The sequence below is a fragment of the Phyllobates terribilis genome, unplaced genomic scaffold (genome assembly GCF_046119375.1).
Source record: "Phyllobates terribilis strain yellow unplaced genomic scaffold, ASM4611937v1 Scaffold_3__8_contigs__length_932513732, whole genome shotgun sequence".
Taxonomy (NCBI): domain Eukaryota; kingdom Metazoa; phylum Chordata; class Amphibia; order Anura; family Dendrobatidae; genus Phyllobates; species Phyllobates terribilis.
In genome coordinates this window covers 718,850,099-718,875,653 of record NW_027362763.1, presented here as the reverse complement: position 1 = coordinate 718,875,653, position 25,555 = coordinate 718,850,099, and the positions used below count along the sequence as shown (strand labels likewise).

The window sequence follows — 25,555 nt, the reverse complement described above, 5'->3', positions numbered from 1 at the left end:
CAACCACCGTGTCTTTGTGCGACGCAGAAAAGGTGAACAGATGGACTCTACATGCCTGGTTCCCTCCGTGAAGCATGGAGGAGGAGGTGTGATGGTGTGGGGGTGCTTTGCTGGTGACACTGTTGGGGATTTATTCAAAATTGAAGGCATACTGAACCAGCATGGCTACCACAGCATCTTGCAGCGGCATGCTATTCCATCCGGTTTGCGTTTAGTTGGACCATCATTTATTTTTCAACAGGACAATGACCCCAAACACACCTCCAGGCTGTGTAAGGGCTATTTGACCAAGAAGGAGAGTGATGGGGTGCTACGCCAGATGACCTGGCCTCCATAGTCACCAGACCTGAACCCAATCGAGATGGTTTGGGGTGAGCTGGACCGCAGAGTGAAGGCAAAAGGGCCAACAAGTACTAAGCATCTCTGGGAACTCCTTCAAGATTGTTGGAAGACCATTTCCGGTGACTACCTCTTGAAGCTCATCAAGAGAATGCTAAGAGTGTGCAAAGCAGTTATCAAAGCAAAAGGTGGCTACTTTGAAGAACCTAGAATATAAGACATATTTTCAGTAGTTTCACACTTTTTTGTTAAGTATATAATTCCACATGTGTTAATTCATAGTTTTGATGCCTTCAGTGTGAATGTACAATTTTCATAGTCATGAAAATACAGAAAAATCTATAAATGAGGTGTGTCCAAACTTTTGGTCTGTACTGTATATTAGCAAAAACAGGGATACATTACTTTCTTTCCTTTGCTCCTTAGTTTGCCAATCTACATAGTTAAAGAAGATCTTTCAGCAAGTCTTCTTTCCTAATCCCTCCTCATTATGCATGTAATGTTGTGTAGAATATAGGGAGCTGTTTTTCAGTAAAAAATGTACAAAAACCTTATTGTAATTTAGATAAAACAGGACTAAAAAAATTGTCAGTTTTTATTCTACGGTTTACATCCATGAGTAAGGATAGGAGTTAGTCTGAAATGCATTAGGAAAAAGTCACAATTTTTCTAGTACCAGGAATGTCCTGTTTTATGCGAATTACAATAAGGTTTTTGTGCAATTTTTCTCCGAAAAACAGTTGGATTCTCGCTATATTCTACTGTCTGTCACTACCGAACAGGAGTTGTTTTTTATCCGGGCCGATAACCGCTGGCAATTTCAATCTGGAAGAGCTGGGTCGTATTTTCTTTTTTTATATGTAATGTAGTGTAAATGTATTAAAAATAGTTACTGATTGCCGTTGTTTCCATCGCTGCTCGTTCCCTTTCTGGCCAGCGTAACCTGTCTCCAGCTTTTCCTGCTCGGACCGTGTGAGGCAGTGCTTCTTTTCTAATGTTTGTCCGGCCATACGCATTAGATGGCTGACAGTCATCTGAGCCATATCTCCTATACACAGGAGTGCTCGTTCAGCCAAATGCTCCTAAATTCTCACGAGACAACTGACACGTTGGCCAGTGGCTTAACTATGGGAGAACAATGTGATCACCAATGGTTAATCGACATCTCTCCCAGTCACCTGTTGGCTGGCACCCCCATTCATATTGGATGGTCGGCCAGACCTGTCATTAGTCTGTGTTTGGGGGCCTTAAGTCTGAGACACATCATGGGAAAGTCTAAAGAAATCAGCCAAGATATCAGGAAGAGAATTGTGGACTTGCATAAGTCTGGCTCGGCCTTGGGTACAATTTCAAGATACCTGTATGTGCCTCTTTCATCTGTACAAACAATTATACGCAAGTACAAACCAAGATGGGAATGTCCAGCCATCATACTGCTCAGGAAGGAGACGGGTTCTGTGTCCCAGAGATGAACGTGATTTGGTCCGACATGTGCATATCAACCCAAGGACAAAAGCAAAAGACCTTGTGAAGATGATGTCAGAAGCTGGTAAGATTGTGTCAATAACCACAGTGAAACGAGTACTGTATCAACATGGGCTGAAAGGCCACTCTGCCAGGAAGAAGCCATTGCTCCAAAAGAAGCATAAAAAAGCCAGATTAATGTTTGCAAATGCACACAGGAACAAAGACCTTAATTTTTGGAGACATGTCCTGTGGTCTGATGAAACTAAAATTGAACTTTTTGGGCATAATGACCATCGTTGCGTTTGGATAAAAAAGGGAGACGCTTGGAAGTATAAGAACACCATCCCAACTATCAAAAACTGAGGTGGCAGCATCATGTTGTGGGGTTGTTTTGCTGCAGGAGGGACTGGTGCACTTCACAAAATAGATGGCATCATGAGAAAAGAAAATTATGTGGCAATACTGAAGCAACATCTCAAGACATTAGCCAGGAAGTTAAAACTTGCCTGGAAATGGGTCTTCCAAATGGACAATGACCCGTAGCATACTGCCAAAATGGGAACAAAGTGGCTTAAGGATAGCAAAGTCAGTGTTTTGGAGTGGCCATCACAAAGCCCTGATCTCAATCCTATTGAAAATTTATGGGCAAAGCTGAAAAGGCTGCGAGCAAGGCGACCTACAAACCTGGATCAGTTACACCAGTTTTGTGAGGAGGAATGGGCCCAAATTCCAACCAACTATTGTGAGAAGCTTGTGGAAGGATATCCCAAATGTTTGACCCAAGTCATTCAGTTTAAGGGCAATGGTACCAAATACTAATGAATGTATGTAAACTTTTGACTTTGCAGTAAGTAATAGAAATGCATTTAAAACATTCTCTCTCTCTCATTATTCTGGCATTTGGCAAATATTAAAAATTATGGTAATCCTAATTGACCTAAAACGGGAAAGGTTTATTCTGATTTCATGCCAGATATTGATAAAAACATACACATGTGTCTTTTTATATAGTGTATGTAAACTTCTGGTTTCAACTGTATATATGACATCATATGCAGGAGTCTTTAAAGGGGTTGTCCACTAGTAGGACAACCACTTCTCAATTTGAATGTTTTGCACCCTTTACAATAAAAACACCTATATAACATAACCTCCCGTGCTGGCGCTGTTCCAGCGGTGTCACGTGAGGTTATGTCAAGCCCTCCGCCCAATCAGCGCTGGCATCACTGTCCCCGCCTTCAGACATATAAGTAATCAGGAGGAGGTGACAGAGCAGCCGTGGCTATGACTTCCTCTTGATTACTTATTCTTCTGAAGGCGGGGACTGTGAATCCGGCGCTGATTGGGCACAGGGTTAGTGTGTCATAACAGCTACATGTGAGCCCCAGGAACACGAGTGCCGACACAGCTGGAACAGCGCCAGCACGGGAGGTGAGAATATGTGTTTTTATTTTAACAGCAGATAAGTACAGGTGTTTTTTATTTTATTTTTGCAGTCACATGCCGGTTACCTGTAAACAAAGACCGAGGGAAGCACTGGAGCTTTTGTGCCGAATCGGCACAACCTTTTTAATTCCCTGGCTGTGCAGGAGATTTGGAGTTCTGTCGCCTTTTCATGGTGATTTTCTGTATCTTCCTCTTCTCCATCTTTATTGTATTCCCCATTTTTATGGATTATGGGTATCATTAGGGAATTGTTTTGCATGTAATCTACAGCCATAAACTCTATGAAGGTGCTGGTATTGTAGGATACATAGTGGTTCAATCTGAAATCTCATGACAAGCTCAGACAAACAATGTTGATTTAGATTTGTCTCTTCTGGTTTGTAATGGACTTATTGATCGGAGGAGACTTGTCCAAGAAGTGGTCCACAGTAGACCGTTTTATCATTTTCTCCGCATGGACTTACCATCCATACGAAAAATAGCATTGGCCCGTTGACTTTTCTCAGACAGTACTCATACGTAAAGTTCTGCGATGACTTTCTCTTAAGAAGGTCAAAAATTAAGAATAAGAACCTTTCCTACTTCGATTCAGTATATGCAAGAAACCTTTTCAGCACTTATTTATTTTGGTATCACTTTAATCCTTCCCACAAATCTGGGTACACTTTACCTTTAACATAATTGTAATGTGAAACTTATGTTCACTTCTGACATGTTTATGATTTCTTGACTGTTCCTTATTTTCAATTCCTCATGTTATTTTTGGTGTGACCTATTTGTTGAAGATGATATGATGCGTGAAATATCACAATCTCACATTTGGGTATCAGGCTAAAAAGAGTTTTTTGTTTTAAAGTGATCCTGACATCCTGAACTTTGTTGATATCTAGTATTGCATCCTTTTCCCAGTGAGCATGGCCAACAAGTTTCCATACACTGCTAATGTGCTTTAAGGGCTCCTTATGGAATGGGAAACAAAAGTGACAGAAAATGTCACTGTGAGTAAATTCCTAAATTCCAAAAAGCAAATCACACTGGTTTGTTTAGAGAGCTAATCAATAGAATATGTTAAAATGGCTGCCACCTTGTTACACTGGTAGAAACCGGGCTATAATGTTAATAAAACAGGAGCCTGTGAGCATGTGCAGTAGACCGCTCCGCTGCTGTGACCTGGAGATAACCTATGTTAATTACTTTCTCCAGGGCACAGCATACTTTCATCATTCAGAAAGTCTGTGAACAGCAGTGTGAGCAGCCTCTTCTTACCTCAGCACTCCTTGTATCTCCATTCTTTGATCAGATAGACATGGTGGACAGCAGTGTGAGCAGCCTCTTGTTACCTGAGCACTCCTTGTATCTCCATTCTTTGATCAGATAGACATGGTGGACAGCAGTGTCAGCAGCCTCTTCTTACCTTGGCACTCCTTGTATCTCCAGTAATAGATCAGATAGACCGGGTGGACAGCAGTGTGAGTAGCCTCTTCTTACCTCGGCACTCCTTGTATCTCCAGTATTCGATCAGATAAACAGGATGGACAGCTGTGTGAGCGGCCTCTTCTTACTGCAACACTCCTGGAATCTCCAACATTAGATCAGAGAGGCAGGGTGGAACAGCCTCTTCTTACCTCAGCACCCTTGGTACCTCCAGTAATAGATCAGAGAGGCCGGGTGGAAAGCAGTGTGAGCAGCCTCTTCTTACCTCTGCACTCCTGGTATCTCCAGTATTAAACCAAATAGACAGGATGGACACCAGTGTGAGCAGCCTCTGCTTACATATCTCTAGTATTAGATTAGATAGACAGGGCGGATTGCAGTGTGAGCAGCCTCTTCTTACCTCAGCACTTCTGGTATCTCCAGTTTTAGATCAGAATATCCACTGGGATCACATCTTCCTACACATTAATCAAGATTGAGAACCTACTGCACGTGCTCACAGAAACCGATCCTATTAACATTTCAGGGCAGATTTTTGTAAGTCTAACAAGATAGCAGGGTGCAAACCATTATGTGTATTAGCTCCATCTGTGTAAATGGCACTTGCAGACGGCTATACCAATACATTGGAAGCGAGCTCCTCTTAAAATATAATCAGATGAATCTTGGCACTTACCTGCTAGTGGAATGGATGACTCACGCGTCACATGGAATCGTAACACGCGTCCACCCATCATCATCATCTTGGATGTCTTATAAATGTTTAGACCCTTGTGTTACTGGAGTAACGTTCTCATTGACTGGATAATATGGGGGAACCTCTAATGAAAATAAACCTGGTGACAGCCATCAGTGAGTAACTTCTAGCAGCTGCAGCGCGCCGCGGCGTCCACCTTACCCCGCACCGCCTGATCTTTTATGAATTATTAATAAAATAAACCTTTGTGGATTCCAGCCAGGAATGTGTATAATAGGAAAAGTACTATTAACTGACTATATATTTTACATGGTATATTTTATTATAGAGGGGTTATGAAACACCTCCATGGTACATTCATGGTCACGTTTTGTAATAAGGTACTATCTATAGTATACTGCATTCCCGTTCCCGTGGTTTCGGATATGGAAGGTGCAATTTGTTGCAGGTTATTAATAGAAGAGTGGTTTTAAAGAATAATCTTTTTATTTTTTTATTTTTGTGGCTGTTTATTATTATGTTAATGATGTGCATTTACTAATTAAAATTTAATAATAATGCAGTCAGGGCTGCAGAATGAGGAGAATGCTCCAGAGGGAACTAGATGATGTGGGAACTTCGCCGCAACACTCTGCCTTATTTTGTAGATCTTAAAGAGATTGTCCACTACTTTAACATTGATGGTCTAGCTTTAGGATAGGACATCAATGTCTGAATGGAGGGGGTTCGTCACCCAGCACCTCCACTGATCAGCTGTTCTAAGTGTCGTCAGCTGCCAGAATTGCACATAGTACAGCTACGTCAATTTTATAGGGCCGACCCCTATTCAAATCTATAGGGGTGGATGTGCAGTACCCGGCCACAGCCATTATTCCGTCGATGCAGCTGTGCTGTGCTGTGCAGCTCCGTAAATGGACAGTTTTGGCAGACACTGGGAACAGCTGATCGATGAGGGTGCAAGGTTAGACCATCAATGTTAAAGTAGCAGACAACCTCATTAAAGAAGTTGTCTATTACTTTTACATTGATGGCCTATCTGATTGGTCAGGGTCCGACACCCAGTAAGCCCCGCCGATCAGCTGCTATCGGTTTCGGAGGCGGTCGGAAGTACTCGCTTGCCGAGCTGCTCCGTCTACTTGTTGTGGCCGGGGCTTGGTACTGCACATCCGCCTCCTATTCAAATCAATACGAGGAGGATGTGTAGTACCCTGCAGCAGCCACTACAAGTAGACCGAGCAGCTTGACAAGTGGGTACACCTGGCCGGCGGCCGCCAACACCGATAACAGCTGATCGGCTGGGTGCCAGGTGTCGGACCTCGGCCGATCAGACATTGATGACCTATCCTAAGGATAGGCCATCAATGTAAAACTAGTGGACGACCTCTTTAAGTTATGGAACCTAAAGGAAAGGCCACAAAGAACATCTCAAAAGCAGCAAGTCTTTAGCAATTTTGCAGTGGCAATATTAACATCCAAACTATGTGACCTGTGCCGCACATTTACTGTGTACTTTACTCTGTGCTGTAGCATAAATTGACCGGCAGCGCCACTCAATTTACCCTGGCAGATTTTTCCACTAGTGTGTCGACGATATTTTGTAAAATCACTTTTTTTTCCCATGTATTGCTTTATATTAGGACCTGGATAGGAAAAAAAATCTCAAATCATTGACTTGTATTAGAAAGTGTTGTAGACATCAGGGCTGTGGAGTCGGTAAGCCAAACCTCCGACTCCTCAATTTCCATGCCACCAACTCAGACTCCACGACTCCGACTCCCTCATACACGGCTCATGTTTAAGTGATAAATTTACTGTAGCACAGATTCATCTCAGCTAAAAGTCTAGACCCTTAGATCAGGAATAGGACAGACATTTATAGGACATTTCATAACTTTCCCAAATTCTTTTGAAAAAAATATTCCCCACAAACTGCATTGAACTACTATATCCAATTTATTAGATATTTTAGGAGTCGGTCCATTTTATACCCACTCCACCTCCACCAAAATGGGCTCTGACTCCACATCCCTGGTAGACATGTTCTGTGACAAGCTGTAGCAAATGCCATCTGTAATATTAAGGGTGATTTTATCAAAATGCAACCAGCTCAGTAAGTGACAACATCACTGGAATCAGTGTCTCTACCCCTACATCATGGTGCACTAAGATGGAGGAGCAAAAACATGGAGACAAATTCCTTTTAGATGGGGGTTGCCTCACAAAAAAACATTTATGGGATATCCACAAGATACATACCTGTCTGATGATACAGATCTCCCCTCTGGTACCCGCACCTAATTCCATGAGGGGGGCCAGCAAGTATTTGCTCAGCTGTATTTGGAAATTTCTACTCACTGGTGGTTGCACACTGGCTGGATCGAGGTACCTCCATTCTTGTGACAGGTACGGGTCATTGTTACGATACTGGCCTAGTACTGCTGGAAACCAGTGGCCGAAGGAGCACAAGCAGGAATAGCAAGCAGAAGTAGAAGCTCTTGGAGATAGCGAGGAGTTGTAGAAAACAAGCCGTAGATGAATTAGACAGATAAGACAGTTCAGAGCTGGAGACTGGAACTAGACTAAACAGCTAGACACAATACTCAAGCAATGAGTGAGAGATCCATGCTTCTTTACGTAGGCCCAAACAGGAAACAAGATGGATTCCATAATTTAGAATCCACCATCTTGGTAAAGGGCAATTGCAGAACAAAACAACAGCCTCCAGTGGTAAGGAGTGAAACTGCAACACAATTATTAAAGTGAACAATAGCGGCCACTAGTGGTTAAACTGTAGAAGGCAACAGAAATGCTGACAGTCATGGACATTCTATGAATATGTCATAAGTTTCTCTCGTGCGACATCCCATTTAAATATGCAAATTACCTTTTCAGAGCAGAAGAGAACTTGAACTGTAGTGCCACCTACTGGAATTAGAAATCCTAAAAGTCAATATTGACCCTTTAACAACCCTTGACTCAAGACTTAGGATAAAAGCCAAAACAGCATCTCTATTTTCAGACATGTGTTTGGGGGTGTTCTCTCCTCCGCAGTGCAAAGCAACAGATCCGATTTGGCTTTATGAGAGGCATCTGACTAGGCCTTTTGACCCTTTAACAAACCTTGTCACATGACTTAGGATAAGTCAGGCATGTCACTGTCCACCAAGGAGAGACGTTACCCCGCTAAGACCATAGTAAGAGACGTAAAGCCAAATCAGATCTCTTGATTTGCACTGAGGAGGGAAAAACACCCCCAAACACGTGTCTGAAAATAGAGATGCTGGCTTGGTGTTTATCCTAAGTCAAGGCTCATTAAAGGGTCGGTATTGACTTTTCGGATTGCTACTTCCTGTTGGTAGCACTAGAGTTCACGTCATCTTCCTGTTTGAAGAGGCAATTTGCATATTTATTATCCTAAAGGAGCATTGCATGGCCTATAAGTCTCCTCACACTGTCACTCACCACAAGGAGACATGTTACCTCCTAAACTAGTTTTAAAGAAACGCATAAGAGAGCTGGACAATCTAGTCTCCATGCTGATGCATTTGATCTTCTCTGATACATGGCAGCAAACAGTTTAGCTCACCGAGGATTGCCTGGGTGTATTATGGCTACATTACCTCTCCGTGAACGGCAGGCTATCACAGAACAACATTTCCGCTTTTAGTCTTATATTTATAGGATTGTTTAGACATTAAACAATAAAACACCACATTACATTTCTCAACGTTTTGCAATGGCAATGTCTTGATGGATGTCTTAATATATATATTTTTTTTTATAGAATTCCCAGAAAGAATTTTTTTTTTACTTAGAATTCTCTGTCTATATGGTCATTTTATCACTTTTTGACTGTGATTTCTAATCTGGAAATGGTAATTAATGAGCTGTCCTTGTCCTCTAAAGCGAGCAAAGTTGATGCCCTAGAAAAAAAAAAAAGAAGTAAGGATCATAACAAAGCATGTGATGTGTAAACCATTGCCTTTCTTTATCGCACATTATTTTCCTTCTCTCTTATTTTTTTTTTTCCATCGTAGATGTCCTTGGTTAGTCATTGTCAAACACTATTTTGTAATGTCTGTCTTTGCCAATATTATCTGTACAAACAAGAAAATGCCTGAAAATAGAAATGAAATGCGGGTTACACAGCCCCATCGATCCCCTGCTATTTGCATAGTAAGTGATTGGTCACTTTTCCCCGAGTGACGTGTTGTAGCTGTGATTCAGAGGAGCCGTAGGTCAGATTCAATCATTTATGTTCATTAGTAAGCAGTATAAGGTTTTTGGCATGGACATTTAGATGAACGGGAGCCATTGTTTTACAATTTGATTTAAGTTTTAGGGTCTGTGCACACATTGCTTTTTATTTGTCACATTTTTGTCACTTTTTTTTCGGGCCTGAAGGATTTCCTAGTACCAGATTCCTGAAGTCTCATGCACACGTTGCTAATTTTCACCCATACTAATCAGTGGGGAATAATCTGCAAAAAAAAAAGTACCTAATTTACGCAGCTTTTTTCCTGCCAATAAATGTTAAATTGGTGGAGATCCATCTGGTATTCTTGTGGTCATGGAATTTGGGGACTGATGTTCTCCATTCTAGAATTGAGAATTCCCATGATTAACCACCTCCAATCTAACGTTCATCATCTATGCTGTAGATATGTGATAAATATTTTTGGAATACCCCTTTAAATTTCTAACCCCTTTAATTGTTATTCGCGGGCAGTGAGCAGTGATGTACTATTACCGCACAGTGATGACACAGGAGCATTGTCCGTGCCAGTTTTATTATAAAGCAGATGCCCAGCTCTAATAGGCGGTATCTAAGCTATCCCGATCCCGGACATTCAAAGGGGTTGTCTCACAAGAGACAGTATATGACCTACATGTCTTAAAGATATGAGAGTCTCACCTGTTGGACCAACACCTATTTCCAGAACAGGGGTCCACCGTTCCCGTTCCAACTTGCGTCCGACCACCAGTGGTTGGAAAAGTGGTTCCTTTATACAGCTAAGACAATACTCTTAGCTGTATTAGGAACTTGCATACCAGTAAATGGAAAAACCAGATGCATGCACCATCACCTCCCCACTGACTGGTGGTCGGGCGCAAGTTGAAAAGGGAGATCCAGGGGATCCTCAGACTGGAAATAGGTGCTGGTCCCAGAGGTGGTACCCTCAACTGTAAGACATTTATAGCATATCCTGTGAATTTGGCCATATGTTGCTCGTGCTACTGTGAGCCTAAATCTCCTACAATGGCCTGCAGCTTCTCCGGGCTTGTCTCCATTTGAGCACATCTGGGACATCATTGGTAGGAAATTACAAAGGGAGCTGCCAGCAGCGGATCTTGATGATTTGCCCAAGTGCATTCAGCACAGCAGAACCTTCCTCAGACAACCATTAATAACCTCACTGATGTCAGACGTGCCTATAAATGCGTGTATTTCTGCATGTGGTGCTGATACTCCATATGGAATAAATCAAAATGTTTTCTCATTTTTTTCCCCACCTTTTTCATCATGTCTATACATCCTGTGATTAACCTAATTCAACGACTTTTCCTTCTTCGTATTGCAATTTGAGTGTTGAGGAGTGTAGCTCTCTTAGACCTGATGAGGCTAGTGTGTTTATTTCCATATCATAATGGCGGTATAATCCTCTCTGAAAGTTTATCTCAATCTCGGCCAACCTAGATTAACAGTTCCTCAATGTCCCTCCTCCCTGCTGAGATCTCACACTGCTCAGTATAAGCTGCAGCTGTCAGTCAGGCTGGCGGGATGACTCTCACTCTATAGTTGAACTTCTAAAATGAGTATACAGCTTGTATTGTTAAAAGACTAATCAGCACAGAACGTCAAACCGAAAAATGACACTGTGATAAAGGTTGGAGATTCTTTTTAAAATTAGTTTACTTTTCCAATTGTGACACTGGAATTGTTAGATCTTTAGGGCAGCTGCAAATTGGATCCTGCAGTTCACATGACTCATCGCTGCTAACATTTTTTTTTTCCTCCTTTTCCTCTTTTCTACGCAATGATGGGAAATGATATAGCTAGCGGGATTTTTTTTTTTCTTTCTATAATGAACTGAAATGTAATTATGTGTTTACTTGTCGAGAACCGCACCTTATGTAACCAGATGCACAAGCATGTAATAAAAGATCTGCATTTCATATGCTTTTTCAGAAGTCCCCTGTGCTCACTCGCTGCCAGTAGAAAAACTTGGCCCTGCTCCCATTTTCCAGACTTCCCACTGAGCCAGAGCCAAATTCCTTTGGGAAATCATTTTCCCCCCCGAAGGTCAGAATAGAAAGGAGGACATTCTTCAGCAGGGCCATATCTGTTAATATAGAAATCTAAACATCTGCGACAATATGTGTTGTTTATATGTGCAAGGGAGAAAAATTGTTCATGCGCGTCCTGCTGCTTAATATATTGCAGAGCGGCATTAATCGTCGCTTGTGGAAAGAATCTGGATGAAGCCCGGCCACATTCTTTGTTGTTGAAAGTTGAAAAAAAAAAAAAAGAGTTTCTGTATCTAAGTAGTTTACAACCAGTTATTTCCTCTTTGGAGAACTGATCGATTGTTTAAAAAATTACAAATTTTTATTTTTTTCCCGAACAGATAGTTTTTCTGCCTAGCTCCACCCAAAAAATATTAATATTATGAGCATTACTGAGATTAAAGAGGTAGGGGATATGGTTACAAAGTGCCCCCTCCCTACTGGAACCACCAGGGATCAGCTGTACTCTGTGGAGAAACGTGATAATAAGTGTTTACTTTAGCTTCAGCTCCTCCACAGGGGACATAAAGTATTACACAGTGCTCATGGGTTAGTCCCACATTGGTGATATTTTTGGCATGGCATCTGCTTAACTATTGTTAGTTAGCCCAACAAAAAGTTTCTTTCTTGTATCTGTGATTTTTTTTTCATCCCCTCCTCTTCTAGTTTCACAAAGCTGAATAGGCGATGCTCTTATCTGCTAAAACTACATTTCTCAGCACACTGCTTCTTCTTGACATGTTGAAGATGAAATATTGGTGGACTCTGGGGATTAAAGTCACATATTCACCCCCTTTGTGGAGGCAGAGCTGAGCATAGAACATCTGTGCTGTGCTGGAACCCATCTTATAGCACAGCAGAGCGCAGCTGTGCTGCAGTCCAGTCACTCATGGACTGTGGGGATGTTTTGTGCAGTATCATCCGGATTTGTGTAGATACCTTAGAGTTGAGCTAAACACAGCTGTCCTGTGCTGAAATCCGACTTATAGCACTGTCGAGCTTAGCTGTACTGTGCTCAAAGCCTTTTATTCGTAGATTATGGATGCATAGCACAGCTGTCCTGTGCTGAGACCCGACTTACAGCACAGTCGAGCTCAGCTGGGCTGTGCTTAAAGCCTTTCATTGGTTGACTGTGGATGCGTAGCAGTACTGAAACCAAACTTATAGCACAGTCGAGCTTAGCTGTGCTGTGCTCAAAGCCTTTCAGTCGTAGATTATGGATGCGCAGCACTGCTGTCCTGTGCTGAAGCCCGACTTACAGCACAGTCGAGCGTACTTGTGCTGTGCTCAAAGCCTTGCATTGGTGGAAGAGAAGGAGAAAACTGCAGACACTTGGTTGATTGGAATTGAACTACCAGATGATGGATCCAGTGGCAACACAAGGGTAAATGGAGCTTTGGTGATGGGGATGGCGGGGTTTCAAAAACAGCACAAATTACAAAATATTTTGCATTTGCAAATAAAAAAAAAATTATATTTGTCTATACATAAAAATTAAACCCAGAAATTTTATAGCATTTGAATGGTAATTTATGACAGTAGAGGTCCTCCAGTGAGAAAGGCTCTTTGTAACCAATTACTACTTTGTTTAAGAGACCATAACCCTAAATATAAGACCCTCATCTTATTCCCCAGTATCAAAAAAAAATCCCACAGTCCTAATCACAGAGTTCCAGGAGACCAAGATGTCAGATATTTGCCGCCCTGTTTGAGCTGTCTGTGACCTGGAAGGGACAAGGTGGTCACCACAGATGTTTTTCAACTTTTTTACTTTTTTTTTAATCTAAAATAACGTTGAATATTATTTTAGTTTTATTTTCGTTATTTGCCGCTCAAAGAACTATTCTTTTCATCTCGAAAGAAAATCATCAGTGACCAAAGTCTTAGATTTACTACAGGAGATGTCGCAAAAGGAACATTGGTGCAATTTACCTTATTAATTAATCAGTTCTAGGGGTTGTCCACTTTCAGCTATAAAATAACAAACCGAGCAAGTACTCACCCTCTGTGGATCCAGCTGTGGCTCCCCGACGTTGCTCTGGTCTTTGTGATTTGAGTGCTGATGTCATGTCGACAGCATCACCGCTGAGCTCAGTGGGTGTGCTGTGATAGATTTCATGAACGGCTGAGCTCAGTGATTGACTGCAGTGGTAATGCACATTGTTGACATGACTTCACTGCTCAAGCCTAAAACACTGAGACCGGAGCAGCGCAGGGGAGTCGGCGCTGGACCCAGGGAGGTAGGGCGAGATCCTACCCTGTTTATTATTTTATCTTTTTTACAACTTTAAGGGTCCACTTTCCTGAAAGTGGAAAATCCTTTTAAATAATGTAGCATGTGGACAGCAACCTCTCCATCTATCGTCTGCCAGGATGTGGCAGCCAGAGGTCACCTCACCAGATAGAGCCAAGGTAAGTGGTCCTCCCGTTTTTGGGAATGGCTGGAGGGCTACAATGCAACTCGCCCTGTCTTTTATACCTGGCCCAACCTTATGGATATTACCCAAATATTGCTATTTACTGCAGTCCTATGGGACTTTTGGCGAGCAATCTGCAAACAATGTCCTATGAGGAACAGTTAGAGGATTTGGGAATGTTTAGCTTACAAAAGAGACGACTGAGAGGAGACTTAATAGCTGTCTACAAATATCTGAAGGGCTGTCACAGTGTAGAGGTATCAGCCTTATTCTCATTTGCTCAAAGAAAGACTAGAAGCAATGGGATGAAACTGAAAGGGAGAAGATACAGATTAGATATTAGAAAACACTTTTTGACAGTGAGGGTGATCAATGAGTGGAACAGGCTGCCACGAGAGGTGGTGAGTTCTCCTTCAATGGAAGTCTTCAGGCTGGACAGACATCTGTCTGACATGGTTTAGTGAATCCTGAATTGAGCAGGGGGATGGACACAATGACCCCGGAGGTCCCTTCCAACTCTAACATTCTACGTTTTGAGCAGAGTAGACCTGGCCTTTCAAATAAAAGAATGGTCAACTTTACTAATACTTTTTTTTTAAGTACTTGCATTTCCCATAAAATAACTTGTCCAGGAGGAATAATGGAGAAAGGGCACAACACAGAGTTCTAAGAAAAGATGTTCCACAATTGCCACTTTATTGGGTTTTCTTTGGGTATGTGCCCGTCCTGCCATGAGACTATCCGGGGCGGCACTATGTATTCAGCCATCTTTGCACAAAGTAGACTTTCTAGTGTACGGTGTGTGTCAGTGGCGGTCCTAGTGCAGTACGTGCTTTCCACGTCCCTTGATTCTCCTCTTCCCACAGCTGTTGTGTGTCTGGGTTGCCATGAGAATTCGGAGCATTAAGGTGATGAGTCACGGCTCCGCCACAATGATGTCTCTTTCCTGTGGATGCTTAAAGCATTAGCAATCAAAGACAACCAGCAAGAGTCAGCAGCGGAGGAATGCACACGGCGTCCAGCTGATAATTTATAAATAATGCAAAACTGACATTGGCAAGAAGGGATAGAATAGGTGACTCACCACCCTGAAAAAAGAAACCGCGCCGTATGGAGGAGAGCCTTGGGCTCACGACAAGAACGTCAGGATGTGTCCTCAGATGAATGTTACAATAAGCGGGATTATTTTCCACCTTCATAACCGCACCTACGTCATTATTGCATTCTACGCTCACTGCATCTCTTCTAATAATTAGCAAGTGAAGGGCATTTTCCATCAAAATCAAAAATCACATTATAAATAGATGATAGGAGCCCCCCGTTGCCGACCTGACAAGACCCCATTATAGTCTGTAGGGACAATCATGTCTGCTTTTTGTTAGGAACAGCGCCACACCTGCTCAGAGGCCGTGTCCGGTATTGCAATCTAGTTCCATTCACTTCAGTCTGACAAAAAAAAAAAAAAAAAAGAGAACTGAAAAACTGATTTATTTTTCATTTGGAAATTCTCTCCCTTGTGAGTTATTTCATATATCCTATACTCTGATTATACAAGCCAGTGCAATAATAGATTTCATAGTCATTCTTGCATTTATGCGATGTGGGACGTTCCCTTTTTTATTCTTCTATATCCACAAGCAAAAATTCAGGTGCTACTGTTATAATAATTATATATGGTGTTATAATTTCCATTGCATAGCTTTCTTAGAACTGAAGAAAGTGGAATCTGTCAGTAGGTATGTAGGTATTTGCTATGTAATCTGAAGACATCATGCTGTTGGGTTTAAAACACAGATTTTAGGGAGGCCTCTCTTATCAAGCTCTGTGGTTTTGTTTGCTTGCAATGATTGTTTTAGCACCAGGAGTTTATCATTGCTGGGACACAGCAGGTTGTGCATGCATAGTCCCACTCTGCCCCCTTTTGTGATAGGCCCCTCATTGTCTGTAGACTTTGTATATACAGAGTCTGGTGTGGGCGGAGGCAGCTTCCTCAGCTCTGCTGTATTGCCAAATCTTAAAACTCTTGATTGTGTCTGAACGGTTGCACCCAGTAAACTAATTGATACATAGCTTCTCTTTGCCTAAATCATGCTGTTCTCAGATGAGGTAGCAAAAACCTGCTGACGGATTACCTTTAAAAGGAATCTGTCAGCATGTTTTGATGTGTAATCCGATAGCAGCTTGTTGTAAGGGCAGAGACCCTGATTCCAACAATGTGTCATTTACTAGGCTGTGTGTTGATGTTTCAATACATTCAGTTTTATCAACGGGAGATTATCACTACCGGACTAGCTTCCACATGCCTCCTAGTTATCCTGCTCTATGTAACCCCGCATCCACCACTGTTTGCAACTTTCTGCCTATGCACAGAGTACACAGAAAGCTGTCAATCAGAGATGTGGGCAGGGTTATAACAAAATGCCACGTTCTGAGCACTGCTAGATCTGCAGTAAAGAAAAACAGGGATCATATAAAAACGACAACATGCAGATCAGCAAGTGACCTATCACTGGAATCAGGGTCTTGGACCCTACATAATGCTGCTCTCAGATTGGGTGGCAAAAACTTGATGACAGCTTCCCTTTAAAACACCATTTTGTTTGTTTCTTTAATAGGAATAAATTCCACTCTCTTTTGTAATTTCTGCCTCTTCTCTTACACCTCTGTAGGATCTTCTCTTCCTGAGAGCAGGCATCAGCTTATTCCATGTCACCGGAAAGCAACAAAATTTCCCAAAAGTGCATTGCAGTCAGCTTCTGCTAACTTCTCATCTCCAGTCTTCCTTCCCTGTCCTGGAACTCAAAAAAAAAAATAAAAATTGCTCTTTCTAGTGGCAGCCTTTATATCATTTCACTTTGTGCCGGTTGATGAAACTTGGAATTCTGTATACGTTGAGAATTGATTGTAAGCTCTTCTGATAAAGATTTAAAGGATTATGTCCACTGTTCTTGTGCGAATTTGGATTATACTATATATATTTTCTTGTTTTTATTTTTCCAGATGTGGTCACTCACCAGTACACCGTTCACGGGAGATGGCCGCACGGGCTCTTGTTCCCTTTCTCATGGTACAAGACATTCCTCAAACTGCTGCAAACTTGCTACGGAGTCTGCCAGATACCAGTGGCTGTATTGTTCGGCAGAACCACATCCATGGTGTGCTTCTTCAGGTATTTCCATTCATTGCATCCCTGACTATTCTTCTCTAAATACTTAGAGTACCCATCGCTAGTCGAGGGCTGCCATTTTTATTTAAGAAAAGTGTGGACAGCCTCAGACTAATGATTTTTCAAAATATTACTTATCTGCAAAAGTGGCCAGAAGATTCCATAATGTTCCCCTAAAGGACCCGAAATTCTGAGTTGTGGGAACCCAGCGTGCAGAGCTGGATCTCATTATCCTCCCCTGCCGTCATAACTGAATGGTACCTTGCTTGCAGAGTGGAATCCCAAGCAATGTACATGCAGTCTGATCTGTGGACAGCACAGTATAGAGAAGGTGAAACAGAGCATCTCTTTTTTTTTGGGGGGGGGGGGGTAAATCATTCAAAATAACTTGTATTTTATACATTGAAATCTCTAGTGTTTGAGTACAGTGGGTGGTCCTACTAGTGATTGACAGCTGTCTCAGCATGCACAGTCATACACTTACTAGTAGGACTGCCCACTGGACTCATAGATAGATAGAAACATCAGGGATTTCAATGAATAAAGTGCCAGTTTTACAGGAACTTTTCCCAGAAAAATTGTATATCTATCTGATCAGCTCCTCCTGCTCTATAACATCCTGCCTGCAGATCAGATACCATTTTCAACATGACTGGTTCCCTTTAAATAAAAAGAGCTACCCCAGACTAATGACAAATACTCTTTATATGAAGTCTGTTGGGGCAAAATGACTGTTCAGACCAATTTCAGGTGTTCGGTGCACCCTTGGTGTGGCCTAGCACCTTCCCACCTACTTATTTTCCATCTGTCTCCAGCTCTTTCTGGCTCCAGTAGTAAAGCCAAAGTTGTCAATTAAGAAAGAGCGGGTGGAGATGGATGCTAAACCAGGGAGGTGCGAAGATGCACTTAACTGCTTGGCCACACCATGGGTGCACCGAACACCCGTGCTTGGTTTGAACAGTCATAATGTGCTGTCAGATTCCATTTAACAATTTATATTGTCAATCTGGTAAAAATCTTTCAGTTCATTATCTGATACTATCAACACTTGTAGTGTCATAATATGTAACAGAAACTCCTTAAAGGGAGTATCCTGTAAAAAACTTACCGTACATCACCTTTCTACAGGGATAGGTGGTACATCTGTTATCACTGGTGAGGATCGGGGGCGACCCACCAATCACCAGAACGGAGATCCTGTAGAGCCGCAGTGAGGATGTGCGACCACCTCTTCATTCTTGAGTCTCTAGGACTGGTGGTCGCACGTACACACTACTGCTCCATTGACACAGGGCGCTTTGCGCTATAGGATTCCCTCTTTTGAATTTGCGAAAAATTGCGGCTAGAGGAGAATCCGTCCATTGCTGATGATGGCTATATGGGAATTGTCGGCCAATAATAGATGTTCCCTATATACTCATATGTAGCAGAGCTGAGTTTATCACTTGGCACAAGTCACTGCTATTATCATTAGGTGAACTCAGCCCATTATCTTTACTCGGTTACTTATCGCGGTACACAAAAGAAACCACCAGTAGTTCACAGTACAAATCTATCTTTAGAAAAATGTGATTAATGCCGTGGTGTAAAGGTGGGAAACTGCCTGGTGGGACGGCATCCAAACCATCATGCTCCTCTGAGACAGACAGGCAGATTGCATGTAAGGGACTGAGCTAATACATTTCTTTTCATGTGTTCACAAATCAGATGTCATTTTTCTTCCAGATAGATAAAAATTGTACATGGATGCAGTAGACAGAAAACTGTAGACATACTATTGATAGATGGATAGTGATAAACTATGAGAGAGATACTGTAGGTAGAAACTGTATATAGGTATTATCGGGGTATACTGTAGATAAATAGATGCAGGATCCCCAACCTGTGGCTTGCGGGCCCATGATTTGTAGCTCGTCTCGTGGCCGTCTGCCAGATTGTTGTCGGCACCATGTCTAACAGAAAGCTGCGAAGAGCAGATCTCCAGATGGTGACTTTTGTGAGTAGTCCAGCACAGAAGAGCAAATTTCCAGATGGTGACTTTTGTGAGTAGTCCCGCACATAAAAGCAGATCTTGAGATGGTGACTTTTGTGAGTAGTCCAGCACAGAAGAGCAGATCTCCAGATGGTGACTTTTGTGAGTAGTTCCGCACAGAAGAGCAGATTTCCAGATGGTGACTTTTGTGAGTAGTCCCGCATGGAAGAGCCGATTTCCAGATGGTGACTTTTGTGAGTAGTCCCGCACAGAAGAGCAGATCTCCACATGGTGATTTTTGTGAGTTGTCCCACATAGGAGAGCAGATCTAGATATACATATACTGGCTTGAGGGTTGAAGCGATAAATTAAAAGGGTTGTCCAGGCTCTGGGCTTCAAGTCTGCAGTCATTCTGTCACTGCAGACTTGTGAATCCTCTCAGCACGCACAGTGCACGCTGTCAAAATTTTCCGGTGCCAGCTTCTGGAGCGGGCGGGTGCGTGAATGCAAGTATGTGATTCGCATACATGCAGTCACGTGCCGACTAGACGTGCGCAGCCTCTCTCAATACAAGTGAATTGAGCAAGGCCACACATGTCTAGTCGGATTGTGGCCGGATTACAACATCCTTCAGCATGACCGGTTTAGCAGTGGGTCAATAATGGTGTGGGGTGGCATTTCTTTGGAGGGCCGCACAGCCCTCCATGTGCTCGTCAGAGGTAGCCTGACTGCCATTAGGTACCGAGATGAGATCCTCAGACCCCTTGTGAGACCATATGCTGGTGCGGTTGGCCCTGGGTTCCTCCTAATGCAGGACATTGCCAGACCTCATGTGGCTGGAGTGTGTCAGCAGTTCCTGCAAGATGAAGGCGTTGAAGCTATGGACTGGTCCACCCATTCCCCAGACCTGAATCCGATTGAGCACATCTGGGACATCATGTCTCGCTCCATCCACCAACGTCACGTTGCACCACAGACTGTCCAGGAGTTGACTGATGCTTTAGTCCAGGTCTGGGAGGAGATCCCACGGGAGACCATCCACAACCTCATCAGGAGCATGCCCAGGCGTTGTAGGGAGGTCATACAGGCACGTGGAGGCCACACACAATACTCAGCCTCATCAGGAGCATGCCCAGGCATTGTAGGGAGGTCATACAGGCACGTGGAGGCCACACACAATACTGAGCCTCATTTTGACTGGTTTTAAGGACATTACATCAAAGTTGGATCAGCCTGTAGTGTGTTTTTCCACTTTAATTTTGGGGGTGACTCCAAATCCAGGCCTCCATTGGTTAATACATTTGATTTCCATTGATGATTTTTGTGTGATTTTGTTGTCAGCACATTCAACTTTGTACAGAACAAAGTATTCAATGAGAATATTTCATTCATTCAGATCTAGGATGTGTTATTTGAGTGTTCCCTTTATTTTTTTGAGCAGTGTAAATATCTGTGAAGATATAAGATTGATATGAGATAGATATCAGACAGGTAGGTGTGAGATAGATATTGGATCCGTATCAGATAGATAAATAGATAGATATCGGACTGATAAATTGGTGCGGTAGATGCAAGATCAATTATTTCCGGGACTTGCATATACAGGTATTAATACCCCCGACCCTGGAAGTCATGTTGTAAGGGTCATCCACACCTGCAGGGATCGTGGAAAGGCTTCTCCTGTGATTTTGGATGCACGAAGCACATTCTGGAGCAGAGCTGGAGTTGCGTGACTTCTCTGGCTTTATTGCAGCCCAGCATACCGTAGTGGGTAGGATTTGTTTCCCAACTCAGGAAATAATTCTCCCTTCCAAGCCTGGACTACTCCAGAAATCAGCTTTTTTTCCAAGTAGTATAAATTTGAAGATCAGTTTTCCATATGAAGCCGGCGTGCTGTTTATTATTACGTTCTCTCCCCGGCCTGCAGATGCCATGTGTATCTGCTATTGATCTGGAACTACCTCTGCCTTAAATACCCTTATGGCTTGCAGAAATGAACAGATACTTTTATTTTCTAAACTCATGATGTCTTGGATCTCCTGCAGATGTTGATAAGTGTAAACCGCAGGCTGGCTTTAAATGGAAATTATAGTGAACATCTAAGCCCTGACTTTACTTGTAGCATAGATGCAGTTATGTCCTATGCATTCAGTAAATTAAAGGGAGTCTCGTTAGCCCAGGCTGACAGTATAAACTAAGCACTCAGCCTTGAAGAGGATATCGCTCCTGATAAAAATGGCACCGTTAGTTTTTATAATCGCTACCTCCATTCTGCACAAATTGAGGTTGAATCAGAAATGCTAATTAGGGTGCACCCTGGGTGTGGCCAATAGACTCAGTGCAATAATTTGCCCACTGGTTTTGCATGCCCCGCCTCCCTCACTGGAGATTGACAGATCTGACTTGCCTGAGTTCTCTGCACACAGTGCCCATTCCAGGCCGGCACTATCAATCCCCAGAGAGGGGGGTGGGCCTCAGGTCCCTAGTGGCACTCATGTCTTTTCGATTTTGCCAGATATGTACCCGATGGGACTACTTTAAGGCTCTAAATACCAACTTCTATTCTTAGCAGAGAAAAATAATAGTTGCACTTTTGTTGTGTCCAGTACAAGGCCAAAGGGGGCGCTACATGACATACTATTTAAAGCAATAAATACTTGGCCCACCCGTTTCCGGAGAATCGTAGTCTCAGTCATCCTGATTTACAGGAATGTGTCTGCCTTCTGTCCGTGTTCTTACTCAGGATGTTGTGTGACTTGGCTCTTCTCTACATGACGGCCTCCGCAGTTCATGCTTTCTCCGGGCTCGCTACAATTAATTTGAAAGAAATATATTTTGCTGTTTTTGATAATAAGAAGATGCTGCTCTGTCATGAATTGGCGCCTCGTGTGTCCAGCTGGCGACAATTGTAGGATTTCATTGTCTAAAGCTAAAGCTGTAAAAGATCAGCAAAAAAGAGATAAATATAACACAATAAAACAGATGTTCATCTGATTCTGGTGTGTTCTGTTTCTAGAAGATAGTCCACATGTTGGTTCAGAAGGGTTAGTGTCCAAGTTAAAAGATAAATTAATTTGAGCTATGAAAAAAGTCTTGGTGGATCTGAACGTGCTTTTTTGGGTGCCCATAGGGGCAGACTCTACTTTCTGAGTTCCTAGAATGGTAGAAGTTACAGAACTTTAATAGATTTTGAACGTTTCCAAATTGGATCCTGGTCCTTTATCAGGAGACTTTCAGGACCATAAAATAATACTTTTGAGTACATATCTCTATGAATTGTAAATTGAATATCTGAACCATTTCAGAAATTGGATCTTTTATTAGAAGGGTCCCTGAGAATAAGCAGATCAAAATACAACCCCAAGAGGAGAGTTGAGCTTAAATACTCATGGACTCCCGGCCACATTGATAGTTCATGGCTGCTAGACCAGAGCCATGCGAACCTCTTACCTGCCAGCATACCCAACTCCTCTAATTATTAATAGGTTTGGAACAACGTTGGAGCATGATACATGGATGATGGTTCTCTGAGCTTTTTAGTTATAAGAGGCACTGGGGATGCCGACAGGTAGGATGAGGTTCTGGTGGTCTCATATAATCGTTATGTCCAGTGAACCAGGTTCCTGTGAATCATTTTGCTCAACTCTCCCTAAGAGATCTCTTGTAATCTGATGCAACCTGGTAGAAAGTGTTTAATTCTCCTGAAGCACCGCCACTGGAGAAATGAGGCATTACACTGCTTATTAATATCAATGAACTGTTCTCCATAATGAACAGAAATCTTGGGTCCTCCAAAGACTCGAACTTCATTGTCAAGTTCAGTAGCGTTACCAACCACATGCCAACTTTCAATAACTCCTCATTGAGGATGGGGGTTATTGAAAGGGTTTCCGGAGTAATGCAAATATATAACCAGGGCTGTGGAGTCGGAGTCGTGGAGTCGGTATAAAATGGACCAACTCCGACTCCTAAAATATATAATAAATTGGGTACAGTAGTTCAATGCAGTTTGTGGGGAATATTTTTTCAGAAGAATTTGGGAAAGTTATGAAATGTCCTATAAATGTCTGTCCTATTCCTGATCTAATGGTGTAGACTTTTAGCTGAGATGAATCTGTGCTACAGTAAATTTATCACTTAAGCATGAGCCGTGTATGAGGGAGTCAGAGTTGGAGTCGGTGTCATGGAAATTGAGTCGGAGGTTTGGCTTACCGACCACAGCCCTGTATATAGGTACTATATGTGCTCCTTATTTATTAATAAGTTCTCAAACACAGGTCTGAGTTTACAGATCCCTTACATACGTACATCCATTGGATCATGCATAGATGCCACCTGTCTCTCTGCATCGCAAAGGGACTATTCTGCTCCATCTGGGACCAGGACCCAAGTACTTTTGTTACCTTTGCATTCCTGATTTGAAGCTTTTCTGGAGGTTTTGCTTCTGTGTAGATTGTATGGTGTGACTTTGAGTTTCCCTTTTTAGTGAGTCATATTGTTTGTAACCTGTTCCCATTCAGGAGAACATATTTGTGCTGCCGTCCTCTGAGTCATGTCCAACACGCACGCTCACAATGTAGTTATCAGTAGCGCAGTGACTAAAACCGGACATTTTTAGAACATGGCACATAAACTCGAATCCCACAAAGGTGACTGCCTATGAAACTATGCAGCTTTGGCTTTATTTTTATATTTAGTCTAGAGCTTTATTTTATTTGTTGGCACCATTTGCGGGGTGTACTTTACATGTGGATACTGTGCAATGCTACATGTGCGCTTAAGGGAGCTGAACGCTGGCTGCTGGCTTTTCTTGGGCTATGTGCACACAGCTTCTTTTTTGATGCCGAGTTTTCCCAGATGAAACTACTTAAGGAAAACTCTAGCGGTCGTTTTCTTCAAGCTGCTTCGTATTGCCTCCGCTCTTGCAACGGCTGTGCCATCGGTGTCTTTTACTTCTTACTGTGAAGTATAGGGACCAGGCTTTTCCGAGCGTAATCCACCCAAAGAATGAGCGTGTCACTTTTTTTTATCCGCTCCAGGATGTCTGAAGCAGCTAAAAGTGACATAAGACACAACATATACACGGCAATGTCGTTAAAGCGAACCTGTCACCAGGTTTTTACCATATGAGTTACGGCCACCACCTTTCAGCCCTGATATATCATTCTATAGTGTTGTATATAAGCCCCAAATCAGACCTGCAAGACAAGACAAAAGCATATTATTATACTCACCTGCGGGTGGTCCAGTCCGAGGGATGTTGTTCGTCCTGGTCCGGTTCCTCCCTTCTTCTTGTGATGCCGTCCTCCTCATTGCTACGTGTGAATGTTGCTTCCCTGCATGGCGTACTTCTCTGCCCTGACGAGAGCAGAGCAAAGTACTGGTGTGCGCGTGCATCGGGGCCTCTTTGACCTATTCCGGCGCATGCGCACTGCAGTACTTTGCTCTGCATATACTTTGCTCCATATATACTGTATATGGAACGCTCGCTCTGTCTGCAACAAACTTTCCTACATTCACGACCTCTTCATCACTAACAAACTTTCCTTCCTCGGCATCACTGAAACCTGGCTCAACCCTTCTGACACAGCCTCTCCTGCTGCACTTTCGTACGGCGGATTCCACCTCTCCCATACCCCCCGCCCCACCGGCAAGCACGGTGGAGGAATAGGTTTCCTCCTCTCAGATAACTGCTCCTTCACCCATATCCCACTGCCGCCCTCAATTACTCTCCCCTCTTTTGAAGTGCACTGCGTGCGCATTTACTCCCCCTCCAACTGGCTGTCATCTACCGCCCCCCAGGATCAACCACCACTTTCTTTGACCACTTCACCACTTGGGTACTTAATTTCCTCTCCGTTGACATCCCCACTATTCTCATGGGTGACTTTAACATCCCCATTGACACTTCCCTCTCAGCTGCCTCCAAGCTTCTATCCCTCACTTCCTCCTTCGGTCTAACTCAGTGGTCTTCCACACCCACCCACAAAGACGGCCACACGCTGGACCTCATCTTCACCCGCCTCTGTTCCCTATCTAACCTCTCTAACTCGCCTCTCCCTCTCTCTGACCACAACCTACTTACATACTCTTCCCTCTCCTCTCCAGGTCAACAATCCCCACTCCACAAACTTGCACACCCTCGCAGAAATCTCAGACACCTTGACCTACACTCACTCTCTGAAACCCTTCTCCCTCTTACATACATTAGTTCCTTACATGATGCAGATGTTGCTGCCACTTTATACAACACCACAACAGCTGCAGCTCTCGATTCGGTCGCCCCCTTCACACATACCAAAGCTCGCACAATCAACAGACAACCCTGG

At 42.9% G+C, this 25,555-nt stretch overlaps 1 protein-coding gene across 2 annotated transcripts in view; it reads left to right on the top strand.

Moving 5' to 3' along the window:
* Positions 1 to 25,555, top strand: part of THADA (THADA armadillo repeat containing) — a 659,309-nt gene that overhangs the window by 393,821 nt on the left and 239,933 nt on the right. For both annotated transcript variants that reach the window (XM_073672037.1, XM_073672036.1), the window contains one exon: positions 17,089 to 17,257. In XM_073672037.1, coding sequence (XP_073528138.1) covers positions 17,089 to 17,257 — 169 coding nt within the window. The remainder of the gene's footprint in view (positions 1 to 17,088; positions 17,258 to 25,555) is intronic.